Source organism: Stomoxys calcitrans, chromosome 1, assembly GCF_963082655.1.
Source record: "Stomoxys calcitrans chromosome 1, idStoCalc2.1, whole genome shotgun sequence".
Taxonomy (NCBI): Eukaryota; Metazoa; Arthropoda; class Insecta; order Diptera; family Muscidae; genus Stomoxys; species Stomoxys calcitrans.
In genome coordinates, this window is record NC_081552.1 from 117,794,730 (window position 1) to 117,822,388 (window position 27,659).

The window sequence follows — 27,659 nt, forward strand, 5'->3', positions numbered from 1 at the left end:
CTCCATTCCTTCTTTCTTCTTTCGAGGTTATTGACCCCCAACAGTTTTGAATAAGGCTACAGCTGATTCATGACGTCACTAGTGCAGTTTAGCCTAGCGATGTATCTATGACTTATGTTTTTGAATCTCTGTTGGGATCCATTTGTGGTTGAATATTCTTTTTCTTGGTTTTTCAGTGTGACTAGATACTTTTGTGTTTCGAAGGTACATTTTACGCTTTGTTTGATTAACAGGAATTAATTCTATATTTTGTCTACGGGCGAAATCTGTTTGAATAGAGACTTCCTGTTAAGGAACAGAATTATTCGACCTAGTCGATTTTTGGTTTGCTGTGCATTTCCCCACATTTTTTTTATCTACTGCCTTCCCACGGTGCTTTTGAGATTGTATAAAGGCAATCGAATGTAGATACGATCATGTCCTTGGATAAGTTCATCCGATTGTCTGACAGGCTTGTCGAATTTGAGGCACTCCTTAATGATAAGCATACCAAGTTGTCCTCATGTTATGCTGTTGAGACGCACAAGGAGGAAGTCAAGGAAATTTGGGATAGGCTGAAGCCAGTTTACGAGCAATGCCTTGGCGATTTGGAAGAGGAGGCAGTTGGGGATGAGATGCCTTTTGGGGGAAATGACGAGAAGGCTTCTGAGGTTGAAATGGTCAAGTCAAAGTTTAGAAGTGCTTTCTCAACTTATTGTCGATGCGTTGAACATTTAGGGGAGGTGCTTCAACAGCTCTCCCAACCCATTTCTACAACGGCTTCGAATCAACCTCAGGGATTTAAACTCCCACCATGTGAAATTCCTACATTCGGTGGCGATTATCCCACATGGCCCACATTCCGGGACATGTTTACGGCGGTCTGTATTCGGAATTCTCGTCTTAGTCCGGTGGAGAAGCTATTTCATCTGACTCAAAGGACGAAGGGAGAGGCCAATGAGATAGTGAGGAAATTCCCTTTGACTCAGGAGAATTTTGCCTTGGCTTGGAGAAGTCTTTGTTCACGGTACGAGAACAAACGGGTTCTTGTCAACACTCAACTGAAGGCACTTTTTAATATTTCTTCCATTCATTCAGAATCTGCCGGCGCACTTAAGTCTCTTCAGCGAGACATAAATGCTTGCATCTCCATGTTGAAGCTTTATGACATTGATGTTGACAGTTGGGACCCCATTTTCATTTATATATGCTCCAGTCGTCTTCCTGACGTGACCCTTACTTTATGGGAACAGACATTGGAGGACAAAACTTTAATTCCGAAATGGTCTGTCTTCGATACATTTCTGACAAATCGACATAGGACCTTAGAATCTGTGTCCGAAATCCGTAAAAAGGACACGATGTCGACTGGCTCTAATACGGGGCAGAGGTCATGCCCGAAGTCCGGGGGCAAGAACATAAGGGCTTTTCAGAATAAAGTTTCTGAGTCCAACTGCAAACTGTGCCCTAATGAGGTTCACGTTATTCGAAAGTGTCCTAAGTTTTTGCAAATGAGTGTGAATCAGAGGTTGGCGGAAATTAAGAGATTGAGTCTATGCCTAAATTGTTTTTCCAAATCCCATTCCGTGAGACACTGTTCGAGTAAGTTTTCTTGTCTGAAGTGCAACAAACGCCACAATTCTTTACTACACCGAGAACAGACGCCTTCGACCCAGGGCCAGCCCGATACGAACGCTCATACCACTTCCAGTTCTGTCACATCTCCGATACCAAATTCCTGTACTCTACAGTCCACTAATTCCGGAGGTGGTTTAATACAGACATGCTTTTCAAGTCATTCCAAAGGGGTTCTGTTGGGCACGGCTATGGTGAAGATTTGTCATAATGGTTTGGATTATCTGGCAAGAGCACTAGTTGATTCAGGTTCTGAGGGTACCTTCATTTCCGAGAAGTTGTTCAATCAGCTTAAATTGCCGTTCAAACGTATGAGTGCGAGTATTTCGGGGTTAAATAATACAATTTCCGCCTCCGTTCAGAAGGAATGCCGTTTCAAGTTAAATTCAATAGTGGATCCGAATTTTGAGGTCTGGGCTTCAGCACTGGTGGTACCACATTTGTCAGGAAGCCTGCCATCGAGAACCTTTCATCCGAACTCATTAGTCGATTTGCCCGACATTCCTTTTGCAGACCCCCGGTTTTATGAAAGTTCCAAAATTGATCTTCTTCTAGGTGGGGACATTCTTCCATTTATAATGCTCTCGGGCATTAGACGAGAAGTCTGTGGATCGTTGCTTGCACAGGAAACTGTATTTGGATGGATCCTTACAGGTCCAATTCCTTCTGAATCCATTCCTTCATCTCCTAGAGTTGTGTCTTATTTTTGTGAAGTTGCTCTAGAATCACTGATTTCCCGTTTTTGGGAGGTGGAAGACCTTCCAAGGAAGACGTTTTTATCTCGTTCAGATCAGTATTGTGAGGATTTGTATGCAGCGACTACTACAAGGGATAAAGAGGGCCGATATATGGTTTCACTTCCATTTAGGGAGGGTTTTCCGGAGGATGTTAACATCGGTCACTCTAGAAACTGTGCGATGGCACAGTTCATAAGGAATGAGGCACGTCTTCTCCGAAATCCAGTTTTCAAGTCCGAGTATGACAAAGTGCTTGAGGAATATACGTCCTTAAAGCACATGTCCAGGGTTTCTGCCCCTAAAGATGTACACTCTTGCGATTATTATTATTTACCCCATCACGCCGTTGTAAAGCCCGAGAGCACTACGACAAAAGTGAGGGTGGTATTCAATGCCTCTTCCCCCTCATCCAATGGTGTCAGTTTAAACGATGTTTTATATGCTGGCCCTGTTTTACAGAATGACCTTGTCGTGCTCATTCTTAGGTGGAGATTTTTCCGTTATGTATTCAACGGGGACATAACGAAAATGTATCGGCAGATACTAATACGTCCGGAACATAGAGTTTTCCAAAGAATTCTTCACCGTATAGACCCTAATGGAAGTATTTCTGACTACGAACTCGATACGGTGACTTTCGGAGTCAATTGTGCCCCCTTCCTTGCCATAAGGACTATCCTGCAGTTGGCTGACGATGTGAAAGAGTCATTTCCATTAGCAGCCCATATATTACGGGATTCGATGTATGTGGACGATGCTCTCGCAGGTGCCCACACAATTGAGGATGCGATTGAGTCGAGAAATCAGCTTATTAGAGCTTTGATGTCCGCTGGTTTTTCAATGAGGAAGTGGGCATCTAATTCCAAGATGGTCCTTTCCGACCTTTCTACTGACCAACTGCTTTCCGAGGACTTTTTGAATTTAGATGACCGAAGTACTGCTAAAACTTTAGGCATTCGCTGGAATGCATCTTCTGATTCATTTTACTTTTCTACTTCACCATTTCCCGACAATTGCAAATTTACGAAAAGGGAAATTTTATCGCAAATCTCCAAACTCTTTGACCCTGCCGGTTGGTTGGCCCCATGCATTGTTATAGCGAAAATGATTATGCAGACTATTTGGACCGAAGGTACAAAGTGGGACGAGGAAGTTTCCCCACAATCATTGTCTGGCTGGAGATGTTTTCAGTCTGCATATCCGTCAATAAATTCCATTGTCGTGCCAAGGTGGTTTGAGTATAGCCCAGATTGTGATATCCAGTTTCATGGTTTCAGTGACGCCTCAGAGAAGGCATACGCGGCTGCACTCTACGTTCGGGTCAGTAAGAGGGGGTCAACATCCGTCCATTTGGTTTCATGTAAGACTAAAGTTGCACCATTGAAGACACTTTCGATTCCACGATTGGAATTGTGTGGGGCAACTTTACTTGCTGAAATGCTTGACCACCTACTTCCTCAATTACATATCCAGGATTATTCAGTGTTTTGTTGGACGGACTCCACTATTGTCCTGTCTTGGCTTAGTAAACCTCCTTGTTTTTGGTCGACGTTCGTGGCCAATCGGGTATCAAGGATCACCCAGGTTATTGATGTTTCTAAATGGCATCATGTAAGGTCTGACTTTAATCCAGCTGATTTGGCCAGTCGGGGTATATATCCGACTGAACTTCTGAATAACAACCTATGGTGGCATGGACCATCGTGGCTAAGTAGCCCCAAGCATGCTTGGCCAAAGCTCAGCGAGTGTTCAAGCGAGCCTATTGAGCTTGAAAGGAAGACTGTGAAGGTCCATTTTTCCTATTTTCGTGATTTTGACGACATCCTGGAAAGGTTTTCCTCTTTTTCAAGAGCCATTCGGGTTATTGCATACATATATCGGTTTTTCCACAGCACGCATCCAAAATACCGATCTAAGCACCAGAGGCATAGGGCAACAATTTCACCATCAGAGGTTTTGATGGTGCAGAACCGCCTTCTCTCCATGACTCAGAAAGCTTACTTTCCCGACGAATATTTGGCACTGTCTGCGAAGAAAACTATTGCCTCCAAAAGCTCATTATTAAGTTTAAATCCATTCCTGGATGATGAAGGTGTTATGAGGATATGTGGGAGGCTGACATCATCTCCGGTCTTGTCGTATAATGAAAGACATCCGGTTATACTTCCGTATAGTAGCCAGTTATCTCGTCTCCTGGTTAAATTCACCCATGAGATTTCCATTCATGGTGGCAACCAACTGGTTCTCCGTTTGCTTCGTATGCAATTTTGGATAATCAAAGTTAAAAATTTGATTAAGACGATTATTAACAGATGTAAACCGTGCATCCTTTATAAGCAACGGTGTCAGCGACAAATGATGTCCGCACTGCCTCCAGAAAGAACTGAAATTTTCAGGCCTTTTACTCACACTGGTCTGGATTTCACTGGGCCATTTGATATAAAGAATTATTCCGGCCGGTGCTGTCGCATCACCAAAGGCTATGTATGTGTCTTTGTGTGTTTTGCGACCAAGGCCATTCATTTGGAACCCACATCAGATCTGTCCACCAACACGTTTTTGGCGGCTTTTACTAGATTTGCTTCACGGCGTGGATGTCCTCTCCATCTCTATTCCGACAATGGCACTAACTTCGTTGGTGCGTCCAAGGTCTTGGCAAGAGATTTCCTCCAATCATCCCAGCAGTTACTTGAGTCCAAATATGCTCACCAGGGTATAGCATGGCATTTTATCCCTCCTGGAGCCCCACATATGGGTGGGCTTTGGGAGGCAGGGGTAAAAAGTTTTAAGTCCCATTTCCGAAAGGTGGCGGCGAATTCCAAACACACCTTTGAAGAGTTTCAAACTTTACTGTCTAAAATTGAGGCTTGTTTGAACTCACGCCCACTTTGCCCTATATCTCAAGAATCATCCGATTTATCGGCCCTAACACCTGGTCATTTCTTGATTGGGGCTCCGATTTTAACGCCTATTGATCCAAATATGAAAAATGTCTCATTATCCCTCGTGAATCGATGGCAACGATTAAAAATTATGCACCAACATTTTTGTATTCGATGGAAGGACGAATACCTGAAAGAGCTCCACAAGCGCCACAAGTGGAAAAATCCCACTGCGAACTTGGAAGAAAATTCGTTGGTTGTAGTTCGAGAAGAAAATTTGCCCCCAAATTGTTGGCGATTGGGTAGAATCTCGAAAGTGTGTCCAGGCTCAGATGGTCGAGTCCGTGTCGCCGAGATTATTACCGAGAAAGGTAAAATAACAAGGCCGATCACAAAGTTAGTCGTTCTTCCTAACGAATCCACCTTTTAACACTTTAATCCTTTGATTAAAATCTAATTGGTACTAAAACTACATTCAATCCTAGCAAAAAAAAATGCGTGGTAACCAAAAGGCCAGTAAACCAAATAGTAAGAAGCCCGGGAAATATGTATGCAGATTGTGTAGATGGACCCATCCACTCCGAAAATGTAAAAAGTTCTTGGAAATGGAACCTATTAGACGGCTTCAACTGGTAAACAAATTCGGCTACTGTAAGAACTGCTTGGCACATTCGCACTCCCAAGGTTCTTGTTTTACAACGACTGGTTGCCGGTACTGCCAAAAAAACCATCACAGCCTACTTCATATGCACAAGGCACAACAACAAACTCGGAGCCAAAAAGGACGGCCTCATTCTACACAACAAAAACAGTCCAAAAATAAATCCCGAAGCTCAAAAACTCCAAATTCACATCCAAAGCCAAACCCGAATCCAATACTAAATCCGGATTCAAATCCAAATTTGAAGCCAACTGCAAGGTCGAAATCGTGTGAAAATAAATCTTCCAATGCTTCTTTATCTGCTATCCTAAAGCAGAATACAGTTACGCTACTCCCAACCGTGGTTGTGGAAATCGAAGGTAACAAAGGAAAATGCAGAGTACGTTGTTTGCTTGATACTGGATCCCAATATAGCCGCATATCTTCAAGTTTAGTGCGCCAATTGGGACTTACAACGCTTACTCTAAACGAAGAGACAATTTGCCCAATTGTTTTGGCATCCGTGTACGATCCAGACATACGAATCGAGGTTACACTCCGCGTAACTAATAGAATTTCCGTGCGCACACCCGGCAAATTGCTTTCAAAATCCATAAAGGCCAAATACACCAATATAATGCTTGCAGACGCTTCATTCTACAAACCAGGCCCCATAGATGTAATACTTGGTATCGACATATACTCTTTAGTGATAAGAGAAGGCATTTCCAACCATTCTGGTCTGCCAACTGCCCAGAATACTATGTTTGGATGGACCATCTATGGCAGTTGCCCAATGTAGTTTTTACCTTGCACTTTGAATTATTACTCGCATCAACTGAAATCCAACAAAACTGAACTCACTCTAAATAGCAAACTGAACACTTAAGCAAATGTAACCTAACACCAACACTTCAATATACGTACATAATTTTAAAATTATTATAAAAATACAAATCTAGTTTCTATTTTCAATTGAAAATACAAAGAAGTATTTATAACCTTAAGAGTACAATGAATTACATAACTTTCCTAACCTAGCGAATTAATTTGAAAATTATTTGTAGAAATTATATTTTTTAATACTAAATTAACATGAATTGTAAACGGAAAATCAATTCTGATGTGGTACGAACTATTTGTTGCAGTAATACTGCAAGGGGGGCGGAATGTTTACATCCAAAACCCCTACATATTTTACGGTCAAACTACATTCCCAATTTGTTTATCGAAAATCCCCAGATAACCATATTGGATTATTTACAATCTTGTTTTGACGTTTCATCAAATGACGTATTTTTTCGCCGCGATTAGTAACCCATCAGTGGCAAAGAAGCACAACAGAGATGAGCTGACTTATGCAGTCTTCAATATCGGCTGTGCATCCGGTAGGATTCCACCAGATCATCGGTCCCAAGTGGAGGAACTGGTTAACGATCTGAATTTTGAACATGTGTGGAACTCTGTAGAGGGTCCACCCATACAAATGATGAGGGGCGAGTTAAGAGAGGACATCTTTACGCTGCGTTTTGCGTCGGCGGAATGTATTGATACCGTCAAACAGCTCGTCAGAGGTATTCACGCTCCCTGGGAGAGCGCAAAGCTCGACCTGGTGAGAAAGATGGATATCCCCCAGCTCACGAAGGCTACGGTCTTCATCAAGGGATGGGGCAGTAAATTTGCGACGGAACGCATGTTGGGGTTCTTGGGCAAGCAAAACGAAGATTTGGTCGCAGAGAAGTGGGTGGTCTTCTACAGGGTGGGGAAGGAACTCTCTTTGTGGTCGGCATTGGTCAAGTCTCCGTGACGGGAGCAAGGCTGTCTTTTTATACCCACCACCGAAGGATGGGGGTATATTCATTTTGTCATTCCGTTTACAACACATCGAAATATCCATTTCAGACCCTATAAAGTATATATATTCTTGATCAGCGTAAAAATCTAAGACGATCTAGACATGTCCGTCCGTCTGTCCGTCTGTCTGTTGAAATCACGCTACAGTCTTTAAAAATAGAGATATCGAGCTGAAATTTTGCACAGATTCTTTTTTTGTCCATAAGCAGGTTAAGTTCGAAGATGGGCTATATCGGACTATATCTTGATATAGCCCCCATATAGACCGATTCTCCGATTTAGAGTCTTAGGCCCACGAAAGCCAAATTTATTATCCGATTTTGATGAAATTCGGGACAGTGAGTTGTGTTAGGCCCATCGACATCCTTCGTCAATTTGGCTCAGATCGGTCCAGATTTGGATATAGCTGCCATATAGACCGATTCTCCGATTTAGGGTCTTAAGCCCATAAAAGCCACATATATTATCCGATTTTGCTGAAATTTGGGACAGTGAGTTGTGTTAGGCCCTTCGACTTCCTTCGTTAATTTTGCCTAGATCGGTTCAGATTTGGATATAGCTGCCATATAGACCGATCCTCCGATTTAGGGTCTTAGGCCCATAAAAGCCACATATATTATCCGATTTTGCTGAAATTTGAGACAGGAAGTTGTGTTAGGCCCTTCGACTTCCTTCGTTAATTTTGCCTAGATCGGTTCAGATTTGGATATAGCTGCCATATAGACCGATTTCCTGATTTAAGGTTTTGGGCCCATAAAATGCTCATTTATTGTCCGATGTCGCCGAAATTCGGGACAGTGAGTTACATTAAGCCCCTAGACATACTTTTGCAATATCGCACAGATCGGTGCAGATTCGGATAAAGCTGCCATATAGACCGAGATCTAGGTTTTAAGTTTTGGGGCCATAAAAGACGCATTTATTGTCTGATGTCGCTGAAATTTGAGACACTGAGTTTAGTTAGGCTCTTCGACGTCCTTCTTCAATTTTGCCCAGATCGGTCTAGATTTGAATATAGCTGCCATACCGATCTCTCGATTTAAGGTTTTGACCCCATAAATGAGGCATTTATTGTCCGATTTCGCTTCAATTTGGGACAGTGCTTTAAGTTAGGCTCTTCGACATTTTTATGCAACTTGGCCCAAATCGGTCCAGATTTGAATATTGCTGCCATGTAGACCGATATATCGATTTAAAGTCTTGGCCCCATAAAATTCGCATTTATAATCCGATATCACTGAAATTTGACAAAGTCTTATGTTAGGCTTTTCGACATCCGTGTCGTATATGGTTCAGATCGGTTTATTTTTAGATATATCTACTGTACTTATTAGTATTTGGACCAAAATCGTAACATATTTTAATATAACTGATATGGGACATAAGTTATGAATTTTTCAACGAATTTTGATGAAAGGCGGTTTACATATATACCCGAGGTGGTGGGTATCCAAAGTTCGACCCGGCCGAATACCTTTTTACTTGTTCAAGATTGGGAAGACTAGTATAGGCAGAAATTTTCATTCTACGACGTCAGGCCGTGCAGTGGCAGGTGACTCAACACTTCCCAACTAAGAGGGGCCGACAACGAGACAACTACGGCATCTCTCAATATTGGAAAGACTAGGAAAAGCAATGATCCTAATACTAAAATATCAGGTAATGCAGGGCGACAGACCCAACATAGCCTAACAAACAGGAACCCGACAACGGACCCATAACCGACTTAAATATTCGGAATACTGGGATAGGTAAAGATAATAATATTGAAACATTAGGCAGCACAGCGACAGGAGACTCAATGCAACCCAATGAACAGGGAGCCGATGATGGTGCCATCAACTACTCCCAAGAAACCCATTTACTTAGGATTTGGAAGGCTAAGATAGGCAAAGATCCTAGTATTGAAACACCAGGCAGTACAGGAAATGGAAACCCAATAAAGCTTAACGAACAGGGACCAGACCACGGAACCATTACCGACTTTATAAAAAGTCGGAAGACTAGACTAGGCAATGAACCTAAAACGATGACATCAAGCAATGCAGTGACAGGAAAGTCAATGCTGTCTCTGGAATGAAGCATATAAACTACCAATTATTCTATGCTAACACTGGTACTCGGCCGAGGACCTGCGTTATTTGTCATAAAAATTTGAATTATATACTTTCTCCAGAGTTATCAACGTCGGATGCAACAGTTGTGAGACAGGGAGACGACGGAGCATACCTGGCATCACTTTATCTGCCTTTCGACTCTCCGACATCGCCACCCACGTCGGAGCTGCAACGGCTGGTGAGGAAAGCAAAACAGACAGGAAACGAGGTACTAATAGGGTGCGATGCAAACTTTTACCACATTTCGTGGGGTAGTACCAACACTAATAAGTGGGGCCAAGCCCTGGCAGAGTTCTTGAATACTAACAACCTAATAACACTTAATATTGGTATCACCGCTACCTTTGTTAATAGGATTAGGGAGGAGGTATTAGATGTGATGATATGTTCAGAAAATTTGATCGATGAGGTTCAGGATTGGAGGGTCTCCATGGAACACATTTTCTCTGACCATCGCTACATTAGGTTTAGAATAGCACGGCCAGTGGCGAATCCAATAAGCTTCCGGAATAAGTTGAAAACCAACTCTACAAAATTCGGATGTGTACTCAGAAGAAGACTTGGGCAAGATGATTTAGATTGTCCAAGCATAGAAGACATTGACGAAAATTTCAACAGGATTACGACTGCATTGGTGAGTGAGGCCCGTCGAAGATAGTTGTCCTCTTCGGGAAAGGAAGTCAGCCCAAGAAAACCCCTGGAAGACCGGGGAGATTCGTAATATTGGGAAAAAGGTCCGCAGACTTTTTAACGGAGCACATCGGCTCAAGGAATACAATAAGATTACCAAAGAGGCAAAACGTGCCTCGTGGATGCTTTTTTGTGAACAGCGTTAATGACGCCGGCAAGATAAAAAAGTTTCTCTCAAAACCCATGTCCAAACTGAAACTTTAGTAGACGACATGTTGACGCTTTTGATGAAAACGCATTTTCCACAGGATACCACGCGACTCACAAAGACGCCGGAATCTTGGAAAATGATGTTGATCGAAGGTTTATAATTGCGGAGTTTATGGAGAAGGAATCCTTGAGGAGCTTCAAACCATATAAGTCACCCGTACCTGATGGAATATTTTCGGCGTTATTACAGAAGGAGGAGGACTATCTGGCGCACCACCTGGTAAATATTTTCACGGCGTGCCTGCCACTTGCATATACTCCGAAAGCATGGCAGGAGGCAATGGTGGTATTTATACCCAAGCCAGGCAAGCTAGTTATGCAACAACAAAGGCCTACAGAACTATAAAACCACGGAACGTATATGGACACCATGACAAAGAGTGGGAAATGCAGCGAACTGTTCAAATACAAACAGCATGCCTATGTCAAGGGAAGGTCGGTAGAGACTGCCCTGCACGAGGTTGGGCATAAAATAAAAGAATCCTTCGATGCCAAAGCGTACACACTGGTGGTATGGCGACACACTGATCCAATCCTTAGACCAGTACCGGGTGGATCCGGCCCTTAGAGACTGGATAAGCCATATGGAAAGGAACAGGGGAATAAATTGTCTGTCTCATGACAAAAATATAAGGGAGAAAGTGGCAAAAGGCACGCCACAGGGGGGTATTTTATCGCCACTCTTATGGGTGACCACCATAAATGACCTATAACGGATGCTGACTAAGAAGGGATTTGAACCCGTCTGCTACGCAGACGATGTTACAATACTTCTTAGGGTTAAGGATCCGAACCAGCTATGCAGAAGGGCCGAAAGTGTCTTGCATATTGCATATGGCTAGGCTAGACCCAGAGGTCTCAATATTGACCGAGAGAAGACTGAAATATTCCTGTTCACGAGGAAGAAGTGTGCAAATTAAACGCAGCATGTTTCCTCAACGAAACGATTTCGATATCTGAAAAGGTCAAATACTTAGGTGTGATCTTGGACAGGAAACTGTATTGGAAGTGTCATATTCAGGAGCGTACTGAGAAGGCTCACATATGTTGGGCACTATATAGACGGGCCGTAGGCTCTAAATAGGGCCTGAATCCGAGGAAAGTCCACTGGCTGTACAGGAGCGTGATAAGACCAATACTTACTTACGTCTCAGTAGTTTGGTGGACTGCTGCGGAGAAGAAGTGCAACATAAGGACCATACAACAGGTTCAGAGAACATGTTGTCTCGGCATATGCGGAGCGATGAGGACCACGCCCACTAGGGCACTGGAGACTATTCTAGATATCCGACCCATTGACATGCAGATTAAGCGTGAAGCAGCCACTGCGGCCAATATTAAGTTTAATTAGATCGTTTGCATTTAAGAACTCTGCCAGGGCTTGGCCCCGTTTATTAGTGTTAGTACTACCCAACGAAATGTGGTGAGAGTTCGCATCGCACCCTATTAATAACTCATTTCCTGTCTGTTTTGCTTTCCTCACCAGCCGTTGCAGTAGATAAAGTTATGTGAGGTATGCTCCACCGTCTCTCTGTCTCACCACTGTTGAATCCGACGTTTAAAACTATGGGGAAATATATAATTAAAATTTTTATGACAAATTACGCAGGCCTCGGCCGAGTACCAGTGTTAGCATAGAATAATTGGTAGTTGATATGGTTCAGTCCAGAAACTTTTTTCCGGGTCGTCCATGGCTCCCGAATTAAGGCAATATGAATCTTGCCCTTGCTGATTTTCTCCATCAGAGCGTGTGTAGCGGTCGCGCTCCGGTGGAGGTTTATCTGGATTACCTCAATAATTGGTCCTCCAGTAAATGGGCATCTTGGGAGTAGGTGATGATCGTCTGCTCCCTGTTCTGTAGACTGCATTGACTTTTCTGTCACTTCACTGCCTAATGTTATTAGGTTGTTTGCCTATCCTAGTCTTCCGTCTCGTTTAAAAGTCGGCAATGGTTCCATCGTCGGATCCTTGTTCGTTAGGCTGTATTGAGTTTTCGTTCCCTGTACTGCCCGATGTTACAATACTAGAATCTATGCCTATAGTCTTCGAATCTTGAAGTCGGTCCATCGTTGGGTCTCTGTTCGTTGCACTGCCTGATAGTTTTGTATTAGGATCTTTGCTTATCCATACTTCGCACAGTTGTTGAAAGTCATAACGAAACGCGTCACGCAAAATCGGATAGGAATTGCTCCCTCTAGAGGTTCAAGAAGTCAAGACCCAAGATCGGTTTATATGGTAGCTATATCTAAATATGGGCCGATATGGCCCATTTACAATCCCAACTGACCTACACTTATAAGAAGTATTTGTGCAAAATTTTAGGGGGCAAACATTACTCCTTCGAAATCTAGCGTGCTTTCGACAGACAGACGGACATAGCTAGATCGCCTTAAAATGTCATGACGATAAAGAATATATATTCTTTGTAGGGTCTTAGACGAATATATCGAGGAGTTATAAACAGAATGACGAAATTTGTATACCCCCATCCTATGGTGGAGGGTATAAAAATAAACACACATATGTAAATGTGTATCTCAGTGGATGTTTATAAACACCGCAGAATGCATACTTTCCATAATCTTTGTTCTTTAAATTTAAATACAAAAGGCCACGCCAGTCATGAGCACATTGGTAGAGCTTGGATTACCAGTGCAGGGCTTGTGGGTTCGATTCCCGCCTGAAGTCTTGGTCTGTCGCTGCTGTGGTATCACAATGGAGTTAAAATTATCTACATCTGGTCATATACCCATTTGGACCATATTTGGCACTGTTTTTGGAAGTCGTAACGATACACTACATGCAAAATTTTAGCCAAAACGGACTAAATTGCGGTTTCCAGGGGCTCAAGGAGTCAAATCGGGTGATCAGTTTATGTGGGAGCTATATCTTAATCTGAACCGATATGTCCCATTTGCAATACCCAACGACCTAGCTCGATATTTAGTAACTGAGCAAATTATCATGTGTGTAAAGCTAGCTTTACGCGTTCGACATCTATCGTGATTTCGACAGACGGATGGACGGACGGACATGGCTAGATCGACTCAGAACGTCGAGATGACCAAGAATATATATACTTTATGGGGTCTCAGACGAATATTTCGAAGTGTTACAAACGGAATGACTAAATTAGTATACCCCCTTCCTATGGTGGTGGGTATAAAAATGCGAACTAGCTTAGCCACATTTCGAAATGTATACCAAAGGATGGTTCAGGTAGCTTCTTTTCAGTAATATTCCACAAACTGAAATCACCTATCAACAAATTTCAAAAAAAAAATTAAAAAAAAATGCCTAAAGTATCAAAACAAGTAACAGGCAACCATAATCTTGGTTGCAAACTTGTGTATTCAAAACAGAAGATTTTTTTAGTTGAAATGGCATCAAGAAATGTTTGCTGATACAGCATTAATATCTGTTTTTCCAGACAGCAGACAAAAACTGCATTAACGAACATTGTTGCTGTTTTGAATAAAAAAATTTGGTTGAGTGTATATATTACCAAGGTATAAATTAATCCCAGTTTGAGCACTTTGGCTCAATTTATAATGAAAGTACCATTTTGTATGTTTTAGTACCTAATTGTACGATTTAACAAAAAAATCTTCTGGTCGCTCAAAATATTTAATCGAGGTGTAGATGTACCCCAATTTTAAGACATTAAGATCACTATATAAAGACAGTCCCATTTTCTATGTTGTAATACCTAAGTGCACGAATTACAAACAAATCTTCTAGCCGAACAATATTTACTTTTAAGGTGTACTCGTATTCTAATTTTGAGTGCTTTAGCTCAATTCGTAAAGAATGCACCATTTTATACGTTTCAGTACATAATTGCACGATTTTGAAAAATCTTCTGTTGCCCAACATATACTGTAAAGGTGTATCTGTATCTCAGTTTAGAGAGTTAAGAAAATACCATGTTGTACGTTTGAGAAATAAATATACGAATAGAAAATAACTTCTAGTTGCCCAATATATTCTTTCAACGTACCAATTACACCACAATTAGTACGTTTGCTTATATTGCTGTAAGCAAAGATAAGATATTTCGTACTATTTTAAACTTTTTGGAACCTAAAAGTACGATTTTTGAGAAGATCATCATCATATATTCTTAGTTCTACTTACATGCCAAGTTTCCGACCTCTATCTCCATCTTTAAAGAAATCATTTAGTCACCCACCATATATTTTCTAGTTGTACCTACACACCAAATTTCAGACCTCTCTCTCAATTTGGATAGAAGGTACGAAATGGTACCAAAATGTACAAATTGTGAATAGATCCTTTAGGTGTACTTATATACCGAATTTCAGAATTCTAGCTCCATTTGTAAAGAAGGTGCCAAATGGTACCAATTTCGGAACCAAAACATACGAATTGTAAAAAAATCATTTAGTTTGTTGGTTGTACCTTCATGGCAAATTTCAGATCTATAACTGCATCTGTAGAGACCGTACCTAATAATACCAATTTTTGTACCAAAATGTACCAACAGCAGTAGTTCTACATTTTCAAAGCAGCAGGCTTACAGCTGAAAAGTCTGTTATTTGCTGAAAATGACTGCTGCTTAATTATGAAGGGGATGATAGAAGAAACAAGTAAAAGTGTGCTAAGTTCGGCCTGGCCGAATCTTATATACCCTCCACCATGGATCGCATTTGTCGAGTTCTTTTCCCGGCATCTCTTCTTAGGCAAAAAAGGATATAAGAAAAGAGTTGCTCTGCTATTAAAACGATATCAAGATATGGTCCGGTTCGGACCACAATTAAATTATATGTTGGAGACCTGTGTAAAATTTCAGCCAATTCGTATAAGAATTGCGCCCATTGGGGCTCACGAAGTAAAATAGAGAGAACGATTTTTATGGGATCTGTATCGGGCTATAGACCGATTCAGACCATAATAAACAGGTTTGTTGATGGTCATGAGAGGATCCGTCGTACAAAATTTCAGGCATATGGGATAATAATTGCGACTTCTAGGGGTCAAGAAGTCAAGATCCCAGATCGGTTTATATGGCAGCTATATCAGGTTATTAACCGATTGGAACCTTATTTGACACAGTTGTTGAAAGTAAAAATAAAATACGTCATGCAAAATTTCAGCCAAATCGGATACGAATTGCGCCCTCTAGAAGCTCAAAAAGTCAAATCCGCAGATCTGTTTATATGACAGCTATATCAGGTTATGAACCGATTTCAACCATACTTGGCACAGTTGTTGGATATCATAATGAAATACTTCGTGCAAAAATTCATTCCAATCGGATAAGAATTGCGCACTCTAGAGGCTCAAGAAGTCAAGACCCAAGATCGGTTTATATGGCAGCTATATCAGGTTATGGGCCGATTTGAACCATACTTGGCACAGTTGTTGGATATCATAACAAAACACGTCGTGCAAAATTTCATTCTGATCGGATAAGAATTGCGCACGCTAGAGGCTCAAGAAGTCAAGACCCAAGATCGGTTTATATGGCAGCTATATCAAAACATGGACCGATATGGCCCATTTACAATACCAACCGACCTACACTAATAAGAAGTATTTGTGCAAATTTCAAGCGGCTAGCTTTACTCCTTCGGAAGTTAGCGTGCTTTCGACAAACAGACGGACGGACGGACGGACGGACAGACGGACGGACATGGCTAGATCGACATAAAATTTCACGACGATCAAGAATATATATACTTTATGGGGTCTCAGACGAATATTTCGAGTAGTTACAAACAGAATGACGAAATTAGTATACCCCCCATCTTATGGTGGAGGGTATAAAAATAAAATACTAATGTAAATGTGTGTCCCAGTTGGTGTTTATAATCACCACTGAATGTATACTTTCCATAATCTTTTTTCTTTAAATTTAGATATAAAAGGCCATGGCAGTTTTGTACACATTAGTAGAACAATAACAAAAAATGCTAGAAAGCTCAGCCACATTTCGAAATGTATACCAATGGATGGTCAAGTATTCTTATTCTTTAAAGTAATATTCCACAAAGGAAAATCATCCCTCCAAAAAAAAAAATTTCAAAAAAAAAAATGCCTAATGTAATCAAAACAAGTAACAGGCAATCATTAAAAAATAACATTTTGTTCAGCACATTGTACTTAAAACAGCAGATTTTGATTTAGCTGACCACAATGTTTGCTACTACAGGAGCCCTATGTTTGCTGTAACAGCAGTAATGTCTGCTTTCCCACTTTCAGCAGACAAAAACTGATTGTTAGCAAATGTGGTTGAGTGTGGCTCCATTTGGAAGAAGGTGCCAAACGGTACTAATTGCGGAACCAAAACATACGAATTGTAAAAAAATCATTAAGTCATCCAATATATATTTGCTAGTTGTACCAACATGCCAAATTTCACACATCTAGCTCCATCTGTAAAGAAAGTACCGAATGGTACCAATTGCGATACTAATCGTGCCGTTTCTCCCGTTACCAGTAGTATTTTTCAATTTTTATACCCACCACCCTAGGATAGGGGGTATATTCATTTAGTCATTCGGTTCGCAACACATCGAAGTATCAATTTCCGACCCTACAAAGTATATATATTTCGGATCGTCGTAAAATTCTAAGACGATATTATGATGGGGTCTAATGCACATAAAAACTTTATTTTTCATCCGATTTTGCTGAAATTTGAAACAGTGAGTATTTTAAGGCTTCCCGCTACTGACCCAAATATGGTTCAGATCGGACAATGTTTAGATATAGCTACCATATAGACCGATCTCCCATAAAGGGTCTGAACACCATTAAAGCTTTATTTATTACCCGATTTCGCTGAAATTTGCAACAGTAGGTTATTTTAACCATCCCGACATCAGACCTAAATATGGATTAGATCGGTCCATATTTAGATATAGCTGCCATATAGACCGATCTCCCGATAAAGAGTCTGAAGCCCATAAAAGCATTATTATACCCTCCACCATAAGATGGGGGGTATACTAATTTCGTCATTCTGTTTGTAACTACTCGAAATATTCGTCTGAGACCCCATAAAGTATATATATTCTTGATCGTCGTGAAATTTTATGTCGATCTAGCCATGTCCGTCCGTCTGTCCGTCCGTCCGTCCGTCCGTCCGTCCGTCCGTCCGTCCGTCCGTCTGTCTGTCGAAAGCACGCTAACTTCCGAAGGAGTAAAGCTAGCCGCTTGAAATTTTGCACAAATACTTCTTATTAGTGTAGGTCGGTTGGTATTGTAAATGGGCCATATCGGTCCATGTTTTGATATAGCTGCCATATAACCGATCTTGGGTCTTGACTTCTTGAACCTCTAGAGTGCGCAATTCTTATCCGATTGGCACGAAATTTTGCACGACGTGTTTTGTTATGATGTCCAACAACTGTGCCAAGTATGGTTCAAATCGGTTCATAATCTGATATAGCTGCCATATAAACCGATCTTGGGTCTTGACTTCTTGAGCCTCTAGCGTGCGCAATTCTTATCCGATCAGAATGAAATTTTGCACGACGTGTTTTGTTATGATATTCAACAACTGTGCTAAATATGGCTCAAATCGGTCCATAATCTGATATAGCTGGCATATAAACCGATCTTGGGTCTTGAATTCTTGAGCCTCTAGAGTGCGCAATTCTTATCCGATTGGAATGAAATCTTGCACGACGTGTTTTGTTATGATATTCAACAACTGTGCCAAGTATGGTCCTAATCGGTCCATAACCTGATATAGCTGCCATATAAACCGATCTTGGGTCTTGACTTCTTAAGCCTCTAGAGTGCGCAATTCTTATCCGATTACAATGAAATTTTGCACGACGTGTTTTGTTATGATATTCAACAACTGTGCCAAGTATGGTCCTAATCGGTCCATAACCTGATATAGCTGCCATATAAACCGATCTTGGGTCTTGACTTCTTAAGCCTCTAAAGTGCGCAATTCTTATCAGATTGGAATGAAATTTTGCACGACATGTTTTTTTTATGATATCCAACAAGTGTGCCAAAAATGGTTCAAATCGGCTCATAAACTGATATAGCTGTCATATAAACAGATTTGGGGACTTGACTTCTTGAGCTTCTAGAGGACGCAATTCCTACCTGATTTGGCTGAAATTTTGCATGACTTTTTTATTTTTTATTTTTTCTTTCAACCACTGTGTCAAATAAGGTTTAAATCGGTTCATAACCTGATATAGCTGCCATGTAAACCGATCTGGGATCTTGACTTCTTGAGCCTCTTGAAGTCGCAATTATTATCCGATATGCCTGAAATTTTGTACGATGGATCCTCTCTTGACCATCAACATACGTGTTGATTATGGTCTAAATCTGTTTATAGCCCCATACAGCTCCCATATAAATCGATCTCTCTATTTTACTTCTTGAGCCCCCAAAGGGCGCAATTCTTACTCGAATTGGCTGACATTTTACACAGGCCTCCAACATATAATTTAATTGTGGTCCAAACCGGACCATATCTTGATATCGCTCTAATAGCAGAGCAAATCATTTCTTATATCACTTTTTGCCTAAGAAGAGATGTCGGGAAAAGAACTCGACAACTGCGCTCCATGGTGGAGGGTATAAAAGATTCGGCCCGGCCGAACTTAGCACGCTTTTACTTGTTTTTTAACCGATTTCGCTAAAATTTGGAAAAGTGAGTTATTTTTAGCCTCCTGATACCCGACCTAAATATGGTTCACATCGGACTATATTTAGATATAGCTGTCATATAGACCGATCTGCCGTTAAGGGGTCTGAAGCCCATAAAATCTTTTTTTATTACCCGATTTCCTTGAAATTTGAAACAGTGAGTGGGTTAAGACCTCCCAATATCCGACCTGAATATGGTTCAGATTGGATATTTAGATATAGCTGCCATATAGACGGACTTGCCGTTAGGGGGACTGAAGCCCATAAAAGCTTTATTTATTACCAAATTTCGCTGTAATTTGAAGCAGTGAGTTTTTCTGAGCCTCACGATATCCCACCTAAATATGGTTCAAATCGGTTTATAATTGGATATATCTGCCAAAGAGACCATTATTTTGTTCTACAAAGTTGAATTGTGACATATATATTAGACCACTCAATGTCCGTGCCAAATTTGGGTGCTTAAGATATCTAATTTTCAAATAATTGTGACAAAGTTACATATATACCCGAGGTGGTGGGTATCCAAAGTTCGGCCCGGCCGAACTTAATGCCTTTTTGCTTGTTTCTTTTCACCCTCATCCTTTTGCACCTTTTAAGTCAAATTTCAAAATTCTACCTCTATCCATCCGCCCTGTACAAAGTTCACCCATTTAGTGCCTTTTTGGTACTTTTTCCAGTAACTGAAAGTAAAAATTTCCAAAAACTCTTAATGTCACCCAATTAAGGTTGCCATTGTTTACCAAAGTTCCCAAATGCAAAGATCTAGCTCAATTTACGAAGAAAGTACCAAATAGTACAAATTACTGCACTAATCATACTATTTCTTCCACTTACGGTACGATTGTCCAGAATTGTTTTTTTTAACAAACCTTATTCTTCCGAGACCCTCTTTAGTTTCAGCTCAAGAGCATTCTCCTATCCCTATCTGTTCACTCTGGACAAATAGTACCCATTTTGTACTTCTTAGTACCTAAAAACACGAATATCGCAAAACCCAGCCTTATCTCATGCCTACGACCCAGGACTAACATTCGAGCAAAATTTCATGATTCTAGCTTCAGCCGTTTGGTATGGGCAGTGATCAGTCAGTCAATGATAGAAGAAGAAAAGAAGAAAGATGTCCATTATGGGAATAGCCGTTAGTGAAAACTTTTTCCTGAAAAAATTGCATAATTTTTACAGAAAAAACCCCAGTGTCTATTTTCCATAAAATATACAACCTTTTACTATCAAAGGTGCATTACGGCAGGCTTGGGATTTGTTGATCTAAAAAGATGGGTTAGCATAGGAACACCTTAAGCAGGTGTATGCCTCCTCTACTTTGGAATATAGCCATTAACAATATATTATTGTCTCTGGAAGAAAAAGGTGTAAAAGTGGTAGCGCATGTTGATAACGTGTCTTTTGCGGTTAGGGGAAAGTTTTCCAGTACTCTAAGAGATATACTTCAGGAAGCTCTACGTGCAACAGGGAATTGGGCTTTTGCAGATGTCCTCACATCGAAGAAGAAGAGACTATAGAACATTTCTTTGAGAACCTGTCTGATTTAGCGGATGTGGAGTTATGGATTTATAAAATTTTCTGATTTTGTGTGTTATGATATAATAATGGTTGGGCTTTCTGACACAGTAGGTTTTTGATATTATGGCATATTGGAATGTTGAAACTTCACAACATCCAAATCCAAAATTTTTGCGACATTCATTTGAGCTTTCTGACATTTAAAAAACATCGTTTTTATACCTACCACCGACGGATGGGGGTATATTCATTTTGTCATTCCGTTTGCAACACATCGAAATATCCATTTCCGACCCTATAAAGTATATATATTCTTGATCAGCGTAAAAATCTAAGACGATCTAGACATGTCCGTCCGTCTGTCCGTCTGTCTGTTGAAATCACGCTACAGTCTTCAAAAATAGAGATATTGAGCTGAAATTTTGCACAGGTTCTTTTTTTATCCAAAAGCAGGTTCGAAGATGGGCTATATCGGACTATATCTTGATATAGCCCCCATATAGACCGATCCGCCGATTTAGGGTCTTAGGCCAATAAAGGCCACATTTATTATCCGATTTTGCTGAAATTTGGGACAGTGAGTTGTGTTAGGCCCTTCGACATCCTCCGTCAATTTGGCCCAGATCGGTTTAGATTTGGATATAGCTGCCATATAGACCCAACTTCCGATTTAGGGTCATAGGCCCATAAAAGCTACATTTATTACCCGAAATTTTGTACAGTGAGTTGTCTTAGGCCCTTCGACGTCCTCCGTCAATACGGCTCAGATCGGTTCAGATTTGGATATAGCTGCCATATAGACCGATCCTCCAATTTAGGGTCAAAGACCCATAAAAGCCACATTTATTATCCGATTTTGCTGAAATTCGGGACAGTGAGTTGTGTTAGGCCCTTCGACATCCTCCGTCAATTTGGCCCAGATCGGTTTAGATTTGGATATAGCTGCCATATAGACCCAACTTCCGATTTAGGGTCATAGGCCCATAAAAGCTACATTTATTACCCGAAATTTTGTACAGTGAGTTGTCTTAGGCCCTTCGACGTCCTCCGTCAATACGGCTCAGATCGGTTCAGATTTGGATATAGCTGCCATATAGACCGATCCGATTTAGGGTCATAGACCCATAAAAGCTACATTTATTATCCGATTTTGCTGAAATTTGGAACAGTGAGTTGTGTTAGGCCCTTCGACATCGTCCGTCAATATGGCTCAGATCGGTTCAGATTTGGATATAGCTGCCGTATAGACCGATTCTCCATTTAGGGTATTAGGCCCATAAAAGCCACATTTATTATCCGATTTTGAGAAAATTTGTGACAGTGAGTTGTATTAGGCCCTTCAACATCCTCCGTCAATTTGGCTTAGATCGGTCCAGATTTGGATATAGCTGCCATATAGACCGATCTCTCGGTTATAGGTTTTGGGGCCATAAAAAGCGCATTTATTGTCCGATGTTGCCGAAATTGGGGACAAAGAGTTAAGTTAAGCCCCTCCACATATTTTCTCAAGTTGGTCTAGATCGATCAAGATTTGCATATAGCTGTCATATAAACCGATCTCTCGATTTAAAGTCTTGGCCCCATAAAAGGCGCATTTTTAATCCGATTGCACTGAAATTTGACACACTGACTTATGTTATGCTTTTCGACATCCGTGTGGAATATAGTTCAGATTGGTTTTTTATACCCTCCACCATAAGATGGGGGTATACTAATTTCGTCATTCTGTTTGTAACTACTCGAAATATTCGTCTGAGACCCCATAAAGTATATATATTCTTGATCGTCGTGAAATTTTATGTCGATCTAGCCATGTCCGTCCGTCTGTCCGTCCGTCCGTCCGTCCGTCTGTCTGTCGAAAGCACGCAAACTTCCGAAGGAGTAAGGCTAGCCGCTTGAAATTTTGCACAAATACTTCTTATTAGTGTAGGTCGGTTGGTATTGTAAATGGGCCATATCGGTCCATGTTTTGATATAGCTGCCGTATAAACCGATCTTGGGTCTTGAATTCTTGAACCTCTAGAGTGCGCAATTCTTATCCGATTGGCACGAAATTTTGCACGACGTGTTTTGTTATGATATCCAACAACTGTACCAAGTATGGTTGAAATCGGTTCATAATCTGATATAGCTGCCATATAAACCGATATTGGGTCTTGACTTCTTGAGCCTCTAGAGTGCGCAATTCTTATCCGATTTGAATGAATTTTGGCACGACGTGTTTTGTTACGATATCCAACAACTGTGCCAAGTATGGTTGAAATCGGTCCATAACCTGATATAGCTGCCATATAAACCGATCTTGGGTCTTGAATTCTTGAGCCTCTAGAGTGCGCAATTCTTATCCGATTGGAATGAAATTTTGCACGACGTGTTTTGTTACGATATCCAACAACTGTGCCAAGTATGGTTGAAATCGGTCCATAACCTGATATAGCTGCCATATAAACCGATCTTGGGTCTTGACTTCTTAAGCCTCTAGAGTGCGCAATTCTTATCCGATTACAATGAAATTTTGCACGACGTGTTTTGTTATGATATTCAACAACTGTGCCAAGTATGGTCCTAATCGGTCCATAACCTGATTTAGCTGCCATATAAACCGATCTTGGGTCTTGACTTCTTAAGCCTCTAAAGTGCGCAATTCTTATCAGATTGGAATGAAATTTTGCACGACATGTTTTTTTTATGATATCCAACAAGTGTGCCAAAAATGGTTCAAATCGGCTCATAAACTGATATAGCTGTCATATAAACAGATTTGGGGACTTGACTTTTTGAGATTCTAGAGGACGCAATTCCTACCTGATTTGGCTGAAATTTTGCATGACGTTTTTTATTTTTTCTTTCAACCACTGTGTCAAATAAGGTTTAAATCGGTTCATAACCTGATATAGCTGCCATGTAAACCGATCTGGGATCTTGACTTCTTGAGCCTCTAGAAGTCGCAATTATTATCCGATTTGCCTGAAATTTTGTACGATGGATCCTCTCTTGACTATCAACATACGTGTTGATTATGGTCTAAATCTGTTTATAGCCCGATACAGCTCCCATATAAATCGATCTCTCTATTTTACTTCTTGAGCCCCCAAAGGGCGCAATTCTTACTCGAATTGGCTGACATTCTACACAGGTCTCCAACATATAATTTAATAGTGGTCTAAACCGGATCATATCTTTATATCGCTCTAAGAGCAGAGCAAATCTTTTCTTCTATCACTTTTTGCTTAAGAAGAGATGCCGGGTAAAGAACTCGACAACTGCGCTCCATGGTGGAGGGTATATAAGATTCGGCCCGGCCGAACTTAGCACGCTTTTACTTGTTTTTAGATATAACTACTAAAAAGACCAATAGTTTGTTATATACAATTGAACAATAACTTTTACTTATTAGTATCTGGTCCAAATCGGAACATAGCTGCTATGGGGCATAAGGTATGAATTTTGCACCGGATTTTGAGGAAAGGTGGTTCACATATATATCCGAGGTGGTGGGTATCCAAAGTTCGGCCCGGCCGAACTTAACGCCTTTTTACTTGTTGGGCTTTGTTTCATCGTTTGGGCAATATGACATTTGTCATTTGCGGCGAAACAACGCTACGCCTAAAAAAATATTCAACTAAAATTTTTATTTTTTGCATTTTAAGTTTCGCATATGTTCGAACATGATCGATTGAATTTGCAAAAAGTGCAAAACTTTGAAAGGATGGGGAACCATTTTCATTTTTCTTGAATCGAAATCGCCATTAGAGAATTAAATTGAAGGGTACAATTCATACTCCCGAATTTAAAATTAATTATTACATTAAGGTCCTGTGGGACATTAATGTAATAAAGTAATGTACTTTTAAAAAAAAGACCCATGGCACTGGGCACCAGCTTTATAACATTTAAAGAAACATTGAATTTTAAATAGCCGCTTTGGGGTGTGGCGATTCCAACTATTTAAGTCGCGTGGACCTCATGGAATATTTCCGGCGTTACTACAGCAGGAGGCGGACTATCTGGCGCCCCATATGGACACTATTTTCATAGCTTGCCTAAAACTTGTATATGCTCCGAAAGACTTGCAGGAGGCAACGGTGGTATTTATATCCAAGTCCGGCAAGGCATGTTATGCGACACTAAAGGCTTACAGACCTATAAGCCTTATAAGTCCTTTCTACTTAAAAACCATGGAACGAACTTATTGTGGATACCACGATAAAGAGTACGACATCCAGCGAACTGCTCAGATACAAACAGCATGCCTATGTCAAGGAAAGGTCGGTGAAGGCTGCCCTACACGAGGTTGTGCATAAAATAGAAGAATCCATCGATGCCAAGACGTACACATTAGCGGTTTTCATTGACATCGAAGGGGCGTTTAACAATGTGCGGACTGACACATTGATCCAATCCGTAGACCAGTACCGGGTGGACTCGGTCCTTAGAGATCGGATAACCCATATACTAAGGAACAGGTGGATAAATTGTGGGTCCCATAACATAAATATAAGGGAGAAAGTGGCATAAGGCACGCCACAGGGGGTCATTTTATCGCCACTCCTTTTAATGACCACCATAAATGGCTTTTTACTGATTCGGACTGAGGAGGGAGGGAGGGAGTCTGAGTCTGCTACGCAGAAGATTTTATAATACTTCTAAAGGGAAACGATCCAAACCAGCTGTGCAGAAGGGCCGAAAGGGTCTTGTAAATGGCACACGGCTGGGCTAGACCTAGGGGTCTCAATGTTAATCCAGAGAAGACTGAAGTCTGCCTGTTCACGAGGAAGACGAAGGGGGTCGATTTAATGCACCACGTTTCTTCAATAGAACGATTTTGATATCTGGAAGTGCGGCATTCTGGAGCGTACGGAGAAGGCTTATAGATGTTGGGAAAGGATAGATATCCGACCTATAGACATACAGATTAAGTGCGAGGCAGCCACTGCGGCTATGAGACTGAAGACGATGGGGGAATGGATAAAAAATAGGAGCAGAACATACTATCGCGGTATATTAGGGCCAGTTTAATAACAAACAGGACGATAAGGTCACGTACAGTCTTGGATTGAAAGAAGGAGATTAAAGCCTTCTGTGAGGATGGCACGATCCGAATCGTTTGGGTGCCGGGCCATAGCGGAGTAAAGGGTATGAAAGAGCAGACGATTTGGCAGTGAAGGCCAGAGGACTGCCGTCAATAAACTTGGTAAACCCGAAGCCTTTCGGGTCGACGCAGTCCGAGTTAAGGGCGTGGGTTAACACTGTGGAACTGCGAAACAGTCGGTAGGACGGCAAAAATTCTATGGGGAGATCCGGATCGTGAGAAATCGAGGCTATTGTTGAAAGGTAGTAAGAAGGAGGTCAGTATGGCTTTTGATATCATAACGGGATACACGAGCTCACTTATGTAAACTCGGTGAGCCAATTGATAGCGTGTGTAGGGCATGTGAGGAATATGATGAGACGTCGGAGCATTTCCTATGTCATTGCCCGGCTTTCGCCGCTAACTGAAACTGCTACTTACGTGGGTACACAATACCTGACATGGGAGTGTGGTATGAAAAAAATTAAGGATTTTGTAAGTAGCACGGATTTCTAAACTTAGATTTTCTCTTTCGATTCTTCTATTTAGTATTTAGAGCGCAAGACAAGCTGATTACTGGCTTATGTGTATGTCCATAGTGGCATGGAGCGCATGAATATCCGCACCTTCTTTTCAACCTAACCGAAACTACTTTTTTATACCCTCCACCATAAGATGGGGGGTATACTAATTTCGTCATTCTGATTGTAACTACTCGAAGTATTCGTCTGAGACCCCACAAAGTATATATATTCTTGATCGTCGTGACATTTTATGTCGATCTAGCCATGTCCGTCCGTCTGTCCGTCCGTCTGTCCGTCCGTCTGTCCGTCCGTCTGTCTGTCGAAAGCACGCTAACTTCCGAAGGAGTAAAGCTAGCCGCTTGAAATTTTGCACAAATACTTCTTATTAGTGTAGGTCGGTTGGTATTGTAAATGGGCCATATCGGTCCATGTTTTGATATAGCTGCCATATAAACCGATCTTGGGTCTTGACTTCTTGAGCCTCTAGCGTGCGCAATTCTTATCCGATTGGGATGAAATTTTGCACGACGTGTTTTGTTATGACATCCAACAACTGTGCCAAGTATGGTTCAAATCGGTCCATAACCTGATATAGCTGCCATATAAACCGATCTTGGGTCTTGACTTCTTGAGCCTCTAGAGTGCGCAATTCTTATCCGATTAGAATGAAATTTTGCACCACGTGTTTTGTTATGATATCCAACAACTGTGCCAAGTATGGGTCAAATCGGTTCATAACCTGATGTAGCTGCCATATAAACCGATCTTGGGTCTTGACTTCTTGGGCCTCTAGAGAGCGCAATTCTTATCCGATTTGCCTCAAATTTTGTACGACGAATCCTCTCATGACCATCAACATACGTGTTTATTATGGTCTGAATCGGTCTATAGCCTGATACAGCTCCCATATAAATCGATCTCTCTATTTTACTTTTTGAGCCCCCAAAGGGCGCAATTCTTATTCGAATTGGCTGACATTTTACACAGGTCTCCAATATATAATTTAATTGTGGTCTAAACCGGATCATATCTTGATATCGCTCTAATAGCAGATTTTTCTTTCTTTCTTTTCTTATATCATTTTTTGCCTAAGAAGAGATGCCGGGAAAAGAACTGACAATTGCGCTCCATGGTGGAGGGTATATAAGAT

At 41.1% G+C, this 27,659-nt stretch overlaps 1 protein-coding gene across 1 annotated transcript in view; it reads left to right on the plus strand.

The window, feature by feature from the left end:
* The first annotated feature begins 416 nt into the window (after window positions 1–416).
* LOC131996816 (uncharacterized) overlaps window positions 417–27,659 on the plus strand; it is an 82,330-nt gene continuing 55,087 nt past the window's right edge. Inside the window, exons 1-2 of the mRNA XM_059366825.1 lie at window positions 417–3,671; window positions 4,344–5,126. Coding sequence (XP_059222808.1) covers window positions 417–3,671; window positions 4,344–5,126 — 4,038 coding nt within the window. The remainder of the gene's footprint in view (window positions 3,672–4,343; window positions 5,127–27,659) is intronic.